This window comes from Babylonia areolata, chromosome 4 (assembly GCF_041734735.1).
Source record: "Babylonia areolata isolate BAREFJ2019XMU chromosome 4, ASM4173473v1, whole genome shotgun sequence".
Taxonomy (NCBI): domain Eukaryota; kingdom Metazoa; phylum Mollusca; class Gastropoda; order Neogastropoda; family Buccinidae; genus Babylonia; species Babylonia areolata.
Window position 1 is genome coordinate 305210 of NC_134879.1, and position 12500 is coordinate 317709.

The window sequence follows — 12500 nt, forward strand, 5'->3', positions numbered from 1 at the left end:
GGGTGATGTGTAGGTCAGGTTCATGCTGTCTGTCAGGACCTGTACTGACTGACTAGGGGTGATGTGTAGGTCAGGTTCATGCTGTCTGTCAGGACCTGTACTGACTGACTAGGGGTGATGTGTAGGTCAGGTTCATGCTGTCTGTTAGGACCTGTACTGACCTTGGACTGGGGGTGATGTGTAGGTCAGGTTCATGCTGTCTGTCAGGACCTGTACTGACCTTGGACTGGGGGTGATGTGTAGGTCAGGTTCATGCTGTCTGTCAGGACCTGTACTGACTGACTGGGGGTGATGTGTAGGTCAGGTTCATGCTGTCTGTCAGGACCTGTACTGACCTTGGACTGGGGGTGATGTGTAGGTCAGGTTCATGCTGTCTGTCAGGACCTGTACTGACTGACTGGGGGTGATGTGTAGGTCAGGTTCATGCTGTCTGTCAGGACCTGTACTGACCTTGGACTGGGGGTGATGTGTAGGTCAGGTTCATGCTGTCTGTTAGGACCTGTACTGACCTTGGACTGGGGGTGATGTGTAGGTCAGGGTCATGCTGTCTGTCAGGACCTGTACTGACTGACTGGGGGTGATGTGTAGGTCAGGTTCATGCTGTCTGTCAGGACCTGTACTGACCTTGGACTGGGGGTGATGTGTAGGTCAGGTTCATGCTGTCTGTCAGGACCTGTACTGACTGACTGGGGGTGATGTGTAGGTCAGGTTCATGCTGTCTGTCAGGACCTGTACTGACCTTGGACTAGGGGTGATGTGTAGGTCAGGTTCATGCTGTCTGTCAGGACCTGTACTGACCTTGGACTGGGGGTGATGTGTAGGTCAGGTTCATGCTGTCTGTCAGGACCTGTACTGACCTTGGACTGGGGGTGATGTGTAGGTCAGGGTCATGCTGTCTGTCAGGACCTGTACTGACCTTGGACTGGGGGTGATGTGTAGGTCAGGGTCATGCTGTCTGTCAGGACCTGTACTGACCTTGGACTGGGGGTGATGTGTAGGTCAGGGTCATGCTGTCTGTCAGGACCTGTACTGACCTTGGACTGGGGGTGATGTGTAGGTCAGGTTCATGCTGTCTGTTAGGACCTGTACTGACTGACTAGGGGTGATGTGTAGGTCAGGTTCATGCTGTCTGTCAGGACCTGTACTGACCTTGGACTGGGGGTGATGTGTAGGTCAGGTTCATGCTGTCTGTCAGGACCTGTACTGACCTTGGACTGGGGGTGATGTGTAGGTCAGGTTCATGCTGTCTGTCAGGACCTGTACTGACCTTGGACTGGGGGTGATGTGTAGGTCAGGTTCATGCTGTCTGTCAGGACCTGTACTGACGGACTGGGGGTGATGTGTAGGTCAGGTTCATGCTGTCTGTCAGGACCTGTACTGACTGACTGGGGGTGATGTGTAGGTCAGGTTCATGCTGTGTCTCTCAATGTAGTTTTGTGTGTCAGTTTGTTTAAAAAAAAAAACATTGTTGTTTATTTGTTTGAATCCTGTCACTTGAAACTTTCCGATCGCCACACTGGCCCCGTGGCCCAACGAATAAGGCGTCTGACTTCGGATCAGAAGATTGCGAGTTCGAATGTCGTCGGGGTCGATGTTTTTTTTCTTTTTTTGTAAATATAAATTGACATCAGAATGTTTACATTGAAATCAATACATCGCCAATGAGACACACCCAGAAACACAAAGGACTGGGTTGGCTCTCAGCTTAGTTTTGACTTATCACATCTTTTGAATCGATCAACTGAGAGACATTATAGGACTGGGTTGGCTCTCAGCTTAGTTTTGACTTATCAAATCTTTTGAGTCGATCATCTGACAGACATTATAGGACTGGGTTGGCTCTCAGCTTAGTTTTGACTTATCACATCTTTTGAATCGATCAACTGAGAGACATTATAGGACTGGGTTGGCTCTCAGCTTAGTTTTGACTTATCACATCTTTTGAATCGATCAACTGACAGACATTATAGGACTGGGTTGGCTCTCAGCTTAGTTTGACTTATCACATCTTTTGAATCGATCAACTGACAGACATTATAGGACTGGGTTGGCTCTCAGCTTAGTTTGACTTATCACATCTTTTGAATCGATCATCTGACAGACATTCCTATTGACGCTACATTGAACCTGAAACGGAAACCCGTCCTTTAGATTTTTTCAATGGACACTCTTTTTTTAACATTTTGCATTATACAAGTACATACTTTCAAAAAATCAAAACGAAAAATCATCAAAAACCCAACAAAAAAAACACAACAAAAACAAAAAACCCTTAAACATAAAGCAAGAGATACACATCATCATCATCATCATCATCAATGTTCTGCAGAGAAGTCTGCCTACACTTCCCATCCCTGACTAGATCGTCCACTTCTCCATCATGCTCCCCTATTTACCATCCACCAACGACCCTCCTCCGCCTCACCCCCCCACCCCATCCCCCCCCCCTACCCCCCCCCCACACACACACACATACATCCCCCACTCCATGTTGAATGGATCCCTTATCATCTGAGTCTCACCATTTCATGCTGGTTTTAATCAATGCAGAAATGTCTTTCTTTTTTTATACTTGCTTCACAGGTTTTTGTGTCTTAAAAAAAGAAGTCTTTTGTGTTTTCATCTCTCAGCATCTGTTTATTTTATTTTAATATTGGAGGCGTTTCATATCGTTTGAGGCGCTGTGTTCTAATGGATAAGGCGTTTGACTTGGGATCAGAAGATTGCTAGTTCGAATCTCGTCGGGGTCTGGTTTTTCTTGTTGTTTTTCTGGCGTTTGAAAAATAACGTAATAACGTAATAATGTAATATGTCAACATAATGTAGTAACGTAATAATGTAATATGTCAACATAAATTAGCAGTAGAAAAGTTGCGTTCAAAGCATACCACCATCGATACACATTTCCAAGCGTATTGGGCATACGATTGTTTGTGCATTTGTTTTTTTGTTGTTGTTGTTTGTTTGGTTTTGTTGTTGTTTTGTTTCGTTTCTGCATTGCCTTATAGCTTGTCAGTGGTAACGTTTTCCTCTTGTCTATCAGAATCTGTTTTATTCCAGTTAGTCAATCAATCAATCAATCATTCAATCAATCAATCAAAAACACTTTATTAATCCACATGGAAATCACCTTGTGCAATCGCTGCCTCGTAAAAAACAGCATAAAATGATCATGCGCAATATAAAAGGAGATTTAAAATAGTAAAATAAGAATTCCCAACAGCTGACAATAGACTAAAAACAACGCTCCCATATGCCCACCACCCCCACGTTAAGACAACAGGATATTGCAGAACAATATTTACAAATAAAAACACCCAACAAATAAATGGTATATATATAAGTGAAATAAAATACACACACACACACACACACACAAGCACACACGCACGCAAGCACGCACGCAAGCACGCACGCAAGCACACACACACACACAAGCACACACGCACGCAAGAACGCACGCAAGCACACACACACACACACACACACAGACACACACACACACACACACACGTTAAGACCATTAGGTATTGTATAACAATATACATATAAATATATCCAAGAAATAAATCGTGTAATAAGTAAAATGCACACACACACACACACACACACACACACACACACACACACACACACACACATGTACGCACACAGCATATGTCACGCCAATCAATTTCAGTACATTAACATTAAGATACATGAAATCTATCGACAAAAAATGGAGACGTATTCAACAGTATGTTCACAACGGCAGAAAGAACATTCCAGTCAGTGTTCACTCACGCAGTGTTCAGCTGTGCAGTTTTGCTTCGGAGCTAGTGGAAGGGACGCTACCCCTGCAGTTAGTTAGTAAAATTAAAATAAGGGTTTCTCCCCTTGACTCATATTTAACTCCTATCCAAGCAGCCTGTGTTGTATTTCCGGAAAAAACAAATATCTCTCTCTCTCTCTCTCTCTCTATCTATCTATCTGCGCGCGCGCGTGTGTGTGTGTGATTCTGTGTGTGTCTCTGTGTGTGTGTTCATAATATTAACACCAATAATTCATTTAAAAAAAATGTCGCATGAAGCACTAAAAACTAAACCTTAGATGAATAGCCTTGTCCAGACATCCAAGCAAGCACTCAGCACCTGGTATTTATGTTCATGCACGCACACTCATCACACACTATACAACACTCATTATACACACATACACCACCATCACGGTACTGATTGCTAATATCACAATAGTAAGAATATCATAATACCTGAAAGAAATCAATCCCAGTACATAAAACACACATGTACGATCTTTAAAGGTTTGTAATGAATGTGTGCGTTTTTCCATGTGCGTGCGTGCACATGTGTGTGTGTGTGTGTGTGTGTGTGTGTGTGTGTGTGTGTGTGTGTGTTTAAATTGCTTACAGTTTGGTTGCTGTTATTGTTATCATTTTTCCACTTTAAACTGTTTATATGTGATAAGTTATTTGATTCCATTTTGGCGCGATCTCTTTAATTGTCCTCTTGCTTAATTTCTGAATTATATGTGTATGTTTGTGCGGAAGTGCTTGAGTTAATGCTTATAGAGCTATTGTGAAGCACATGTACCTTCAAGAATATGCGCCATAGCACATTGTGTTAAATAAAGGAATAAATAGACAGACAGACAGACAGACAGATGGATAGATAGATAAATTTTGTATTTGTATTTGTATTTTGTATTTCTTTTTATCACAACATATTTCTCTGTGTGAAATTCGGGCTGCTCTCCCCCCCCACACCGTCCAGACCACCACCTAAGGTGTAGTGGAGAGGGAGAATATATCGGCGGCTGAGCCGTGATTCGAGCCAGCGCGCTCAGATTCTCTCGCTTCCCTCTAGGCCATCACTCCACACTAAAGATTTATAAAAATAATAATAATAATTTCAACCCCCCCACCCCCAACCAAAAAAAAAAATCCTGTTCTTTGATAAGACGATTTTCCGAAAATGTTCACTGTAGAACTATGTACAGTTTTTGTCTTTAAAAAAAAATTTTTTTTAGATAGATAGGTAGATCGACAAAAACAACATCAACAAAAAAAAAACACCACCAAAAAACCCCATGCAGCACTGTCCCATGCAAGGATAGATGTAATTCGTCATCGATAAACACATTATTTTTTTTTTTTTTTAATTATTATTTATTATTATTATTTTTTTAATGGCTCCCATCTCCGGTCAGAAACCACACTAAAAACACTTCCCAAAGTTCTTGCACACACAGACTGCCTAGCTTGGGGTAGAGCCGACTACCAGCTGCCTTTTGGCAGGCGCTCATCATTTGTGTCCTGTGTCCCCTCCACACAGGTAAGAGAGCTCCGCTACCTGTTCACGCTGGTCAACGGACTGCAGGGCGTGTTCGTCTGTCTGTCCTTCGTCTGCAACCGTCGTGTGTCCAAACTCTACCTGGCCTGCTGCAAGGGGGGACAACCTAGATTCTCCACCACCACCACTACCTCCTCCTCCGCCACGGGCTCCACGTGCTCCTCCCGCAACGGTCACGTGCCCACCGTCAGTGGACGCACCGAAACCTCCTTCACCGACGTCACTGATACCAAGGCCTGAGGAAGGGAGGAAACTCCTCAGGCTGTCACAGCTGTTGATCTGGAGTCATGGATCGTGACTGAAAAACTCGAACATACGCTGGTTGCTTTTGTTTTGGAGTTGTTCAGGTTTTTTAAGCTTGGAAAAAAAATAGCGAAAGAAACGAACAGAAAAACAAAAAAAAAGAAAATCAAGCTCTAAACAGTCTGGGGGATTTCTGGCGACCAAAGACTGAAGAGATAGGTAGAACTGGTTGTGGATCACTTCTGGTCATGGTTTGTGACGATCAGTAAAGAGGTTGGGTCACTGTAGTTTGACCACAGACTGAAGAAATAGATAGGTAGGGAAGGCAACTGGTTGTGGATCACTTCTGGTCATGGTTTGTGACGATCAATAAAGAGGTTGGGTCACTGTAGTTTGACATCAGTGCAAACAAAGATGTCGAAGACACTGGCTGTGCTGTTCTCTGGGTTCAAGCATTGAGAAAAGCAACAAACGCTCTGCACTGGCTGATCATTTTCTGGAACCAAGGCTTTTGAAATACGGTCAAGATACTGACTGAAGATTTTCTGGCGTCAGGTTTAAAACGGATACGGAAGACACTGGCGAGGGGGTTTAGCCTGAAATCAAGGTGTAGGCAGGCGGTAAAGACTCTTGCTTAGTAATTTTGTGGTGTCAAAGGTTGAGACAAACGTCAAAGCAGGATATGGACAGCAAAGACACTGGCGAAGAATTCCTGGTGCAAAGACCTCACAAGTCCAATGGTTTTCCGATACCAAAACTAAAGAAAGATAGCGAACAGACTGTTTAGGGATTTTCTGGTGTGAGAGCTATAGAAAGAAACTGGTTGCGGGACCTTCTGGTGTGAGAGCTATAGAAAGAAACTGGTAGCGGGACCTTCTGGTGTGAGAGCTATAGAAAGAAAGTGGTTGTGGAGCCTTCTGGTGTCAAAGCTCAAGACATACAGACCAGTGTTTTTTTGCATACGTTTTTGCCACAAAATGTGTCAGCATCATGTGTTTGAGTGGCCGACAAAGAAGACTCTTTGTGTGTCAAGCATTCTGGAATGGATTCCAATCTGCTCTCAGCTGTGACATAAATGGTGTCAAACACAATGTGCGTGCTTTTGAAAGAGAATTTGCTGGCACAAGGTATATTCAACAGAAACCGAGACTTCTACAGTACTATATTCATGGGCTAGAGCTTGAGACGACCAGCTGAGAGCAGTTTTGTACGACCTTTGCAAGTATTACAAAAGCATGAAGAGAAAACCAGTGACAATCATTTGGAAATACTATGCCTTGTCGCATAGCGAATCAGATAGGTTTCACTGGCTTTCTGATTGGTACTCCGCCAGAAGACTGGATTGTTTTGAATCTCAGACAAGTGTCTGAATGTCGTGTAAATAGTTCCATACACGCCACACAGCCTCTGTCTAACTGGGTCTGGGAGAAAAGTGAATGCGTTTGTAAGGCCAGGTTTGATGCCTTGAATTAGTATTTGTTCGTCGTTGTTTAACTTTATTGAACGTTGTGAGAATCTTCATTGGCTACTCGTGAAGGAGCATTATTATTGGGCATTTTATCTTGTATCAGATACGCGTTTCATCTTGAGCATACAGGTTTACAAGATGTATGTTGTATCAGATACAAACAGTGGATTAAAAAAGTAGTTATTATTTATTACTGTTCAAAGTGTTTTATGAATGTCGTGATTTGCGCTTGGTGTTTACCCTGAAGTTAATACGGTGTTATAGAATTATTTACTTCAGGTAATAGCAAAGCCACTGGACAAGTAAATAACATCGGTTGATGGTATTGTTGACAGGTTATGTAGATCGGTGTTTACCCTGAAGTTAATACGGTGTTATAGAATTATTTACTTAAGGTAATAGCAAAGCCACTGGACAAGTAAATAACATCAGTTGATGGTATTGTTGACAGGTTATGTAGATTGGTGTTTACCCTGAAGTTAATACGGTGTTATAGAATTATTTACTTAAGGTAATAGCAAAGCCACTGGACAAGTAAATAACATCGGTTGATGGTATTGTTGACAGGTTATGTAGATCGGTGTTTACCCTGAAGTTAATACGGTGTTATAGAATTATTTACTTAAGGTAATAGCAAAGCCACTGGACAAGTAAATAACATCGGTTGATGGTATTGTTGACAGGTTATGTAGATTTGGAATGGAGAGTTACATCTCCTAGCTGTTGTCAATATGATGTCCTCGTTTCTTTATCATTAAAGTGTTCGTGCATTAGCGTTCAGATGCTGGCACACACTTGGTGGACCCGATGAACGGTCAGATGCTGGCACACACTTGGTGGACCCGATGAACGGTCACACACCTGGTGGACCCGATGAACGGTCAGATGCTGGCACACACTTGGTGGACCTGATGAACGGGCACACACTTGGTGGACCCGATGAACGGGCACACACTTGGTGGACCCGATGAACGGTCACACACCTGGTGGACCCGATGAACGGTCACACACCTGGTGGACCCGATGAACGGTCACACACCTGGTGGACCCGATGAACGGTCAGAGGCTGGCACACACTTGGTGGACCCGATGAACGGTCAGAGTCTGGCACACACTTGGTGGACCCGATGAACGGGCACACACTTGGTGGACCAGATGAACGGGCACACACTTGGTGGACCAGATGAACGGGCACACACTTGGTGGACCAGATGAACGGTCAGATGCTGGCACACACTTGGTGGACCCGATGAACGGTCAGATGCTGGCACACACTTGGTGGACCTGATGAACGGTCAGATGCTGGCACACACTTGGTGGACCTGATGAACGGTCACACACCTGGTGGACCCGATGAACGGTCAGATGCTGGCACACACTTGGTGGACCCGATGAACGGTCAGATGCTGGCACACACTTGGTGGACCCGATGAACGGTCAGATGCTGGCACACACTTGGTGGACCCGATGAACGGGCACACACTTGGTGGACCAGATGAACGGTCAGATGCTGGCACACACTTGGTGGACCCGATGAACGGTCAGATGCTGGCACACACTTGGTGGACCCGATGAACGGTCAGATGCTGGCACACACTTGGTGGACCCGATGAACGGTCAGAGTCTGGCACACACTTGGTGGACCTGATGAGGGGTCAGATGCAGGCACACACTTGGTGGACCCGATGAGCGGAGGAAACAGTGCAGTGAGTACAAGGTAGTGTTGATATATCTTGAAGTTTCTTAGTAGAACAGCAGTCACATTTTGACGTTTACTTAGCATCTTTTCACAATTGTGATATGTGAAACCCAGGCAGACGTTTATCTACAGACCAGACCAGACAAGATAAATAGTTACACACATCGACAAAGAGACAGATATACGCCTGGACAAACAAAGAAAATAAATAAATACAAGAGATGCAAGGCCTTCAAGACTCACTTGTGATACACTTAAAAAAAACTAATCGTTAAAATGTGTTCTGTATTTGTTATTATAAAGCTTCGGGTTAAAAAAAAAAAAAAAAAAAAAAGAAGTCCTGACGGCAGATTCAAACCCCGCGTTTTCGGGTGAGAAGAAACTGTCTTACCCATTACACTATCGTGATTCCTTGACTGATGTTCTAAAATTTAACATTTTAAGGGCGATAAATCGATTGCGGTATTCGCAGTGAGAACGCTGTTTAAATAATATTATTCTGGTGTATCTTGGGCATTCAAAAAATCTTTAAGGGCAATTAATCATTCTTTCTAAGTCCGCGGTAAAGGAGACGTGGTTATCGCCGTATTCACACTGCAACATTTAGCCGTTTTCTCTGGATCTAGATAGATGTACAAGTTTAGTTACGCCCACCGGGAATGTAGTAGGACACGGTCGATTCAATTTCTCTTTCATGTTCATTCTAGTTTTATAGTTTTAAAGTTTATATGAAAATTGAGTATTTTGTTAAATTAATAACATGTAGAACCAAGTACAAGTACTTCTAAACGTCGTATGAAGTGAAAAGGACTTCATTTTGAGAAAAGTCAAAACTGGAAATTTTTACGTTTCATCAAGATTATTAACTCTTATTGTTTATTATTTTAAACTGTGAATGAGGCGTTCACAAATCTTTCTCAGAATAAATATTTAATGGTCTCCTTCTCCAACTTTCCATCACATGTTATCATGTATTGTTGATTGAATATAGAGCAAGTCAACAACTTGAAACAAAATAGCGTCCTTCGTTCGCCAGGAATATGAGCACGCGCTTTGAATATGTATAAATGTGTGTACGCAATTGATTTTTGCCAATGACCTTTAGGGCTCAGCCAGTAGATCTATAAAGTGCACTCGTAGTATTGATTTTAGTACTTTTCAAAAAAGACCACTTGGGCAAATGAACATAGTGAAAGCCCTGTACACTGAGAGTAAAACACACAAGCTTTTTATGTATTGAGTATAATTCCAAAATCTAATGTTTAAGATGAGAAATATCAGTTTAAAACAAATTAACACCCTTAACATTAATTTCAGATCAAATACTATCTGCACCAAAGACATGCACCAGAAATATAACTTCCATGCTTAGCAAAAGAAGTTCCTGTTTGAACAAAAATGAAAAAAAAAAAGACTGCTCTTGTTGTGTCAGAACATCAGATCAAAGTGTCACGTTTAGAGGCAGACAGACATCCTTTCAGACAGACAGGCAGACATCCTTTCAGACAGACAGGCAGACATCCTTTCAGACAGACAGGCAGACATCCTTTCAGACAGACAGACAGACATCCTTTCAGACAGACAGGCAGACATCCTTTCAGACAGACAGACATCCTTTCAGACAGACAGACAGACATCCTTTCAGACAGACAGACATCCTTTCAGACAGACAGACAGACATCCTTTCAGACAGACAGACATCCTTTCAGACAGACAGACAGACATCCTTTCAGACAGACAGACATCCTTTCAGACAGACAGACAGACAGACAGACATCCTTTCAGACAGACAGGCAGGCAAACAGAGAGGCAGGCAGACAGAGATACAGACAGACAGACATCCTTTCAGACAGACAGACAGACATCCTTTCAGACAGACAGGCAGGCAAACAGAGAGGCAGGCAGACAGAGATACAGACAGACAGACATCCTTTCAGACAGGCAGACAGACATCCTTTCAGACAGACAGGCAGGCAAACAGAGAGGCAGGCAGACAGAGATACAGACAGACAGACATCCTTTCAGACAGACAGACATCCTTTCAGAAAGACAGGCAGACATCCTTTCAGACAGACAGACATCCTTTCAGATAGACAGACAGACATCCTTTCAGACAGACAGGCAGACATCCTTTCAGACAGACAGACAGACATCCTTTCAAACAGACAGACAGACATCCTTTCAGACAGACAGGCAGGCAAACAGAGAGGCAGGCAGACAGAGATACAGACAGGCAGACATCCTTTCAGACAGACAGGCAAACATCCTTTCAGACAGACAGACAGACAGACAGACATCCTTTCAGAAAGACAGGCAGACATCCTTTCAGACAGACAGACATCCTTTCAGATAGACAGACAGACATCCTTTCAGACAGACAGACAGAGATACAGAGAGGCAGACATCCTTTCAGACAGACAGACAGACATCCTTTCAGACAGACAGACATCCTTTCAGACAGACAGACAGACATCCTTTCAGACAGACAGACATCCTTTCAGACAGACAGACAGACATCCTTTCAGACAGACAGACATCCTTTCAGACAGACAGACAGACAGACAGACATCCTTTCAGACAGACAGGCAGGCACAGAGATACAGACAGGCAGACATCCTTTCAGACAGACAGGTAGGCAGACAGAGATACAGACAGGCAGACATCCTTTCAGACAGACAGGTAGGCAGACAGAGATACAGGACAGGCAGACATCCTTTCAGACAGACAGGTAGGCAGACAGAGATTACAGACAGGCAGACATCTTTCAGACAGACAGGTAGGCAGACAGAGATACAGACAGGCAGACATCCTTTCAGACAGACAGGTAGGCAGACAGAGAGATACAGACAGGCAGACATCCTTTCAGACAGACAGGTAGGCAGACAGAGATACAGACGGCAGACATCCTTTCAGACAGACAGGCAAACATCCTTTCAGACAGACAGACAGACAGACAGACAGACATCCTTTCAGAAAGACAGGCAGACATCCTTTCAGACAGACAGACATCCTTTCAGATAGACAGACAGACATCCTTTCAGACAGACAGACAGAGATACAGAGAGGCAGACATCCTTTCAGACAGACAGGCGGACATCCTTTCAGACAGACAGATAGGCAGACAGACAGATAGGCAGACAGAGATACAGAGAAGCAGACATCCTTTCAGACAGACAGACATCCTGTCAGACAGAGAGACAGGCAGACAGACATCCTTTCAGACAGACAGGCAGATATTTTTTTTCAGACAGACAGACATCCTTTCAGACAGACAGATAGACATCCTGTCAGACAGACAGACAGGCAGACAGACATCCTTTCAGACAGACAGGCCGATACTGTTTTCAGACAGACAGACATCCTTTCAGACATCTTTTTGGACAGACAGGCAGACAGACAGGCATCCTTTCATACATCCTTTCACACAGACAGGCAGACATCCTTTCACACAGACAGACAGACATCCTTTCACACAGACAGGCAGACATCCTTTCACACAGACAGACAGACATCCTTTCACACAGACAGACAGACATCCTTTCACACAGACACGCACACAGACAGAGACACAGAGAGACACAGAGAGAGACTGACCGACTCAATGATATACAGGCAAGCAAACAGGTAAGACAGGTAGCTAGGCAAACAGGCATAGATTATAGAAGGCCACAGGCAATTCATATTATGTACATTGTGTTTTGATGTGTTTTGACCTGTTCTTAAGGTAAACATATGGATGACC

General features: G+C 43.7%; 1 protein-coding gene across 2 annotated transcripts in view; it reads left to right on the forward strand.

The window, feature by feature from the left end:
* Positions 1-6472, forward strand: part of LOC143280758 (uncharacterized) — a 113510-nt gene extending 107038 nt beyond the window's left edge. For both annotated transcript variants that reach the window (XM_076585432.1, XM_076585433.1), the window contains one exon: positions 5331-6472. In XM_076585432.1, coding sequence (XP_076441547.1) covers positions 5331-5588 — 258 coding nt within the window. In that variant the 3' untranslated portion in view covers positions 5589-6472. The remainder of the gene's footprint in view (positions 1-5330) is intronic.
* The last annotated feature ends 6028 nt before the right edge of the window (positions 6473-12500 follow it).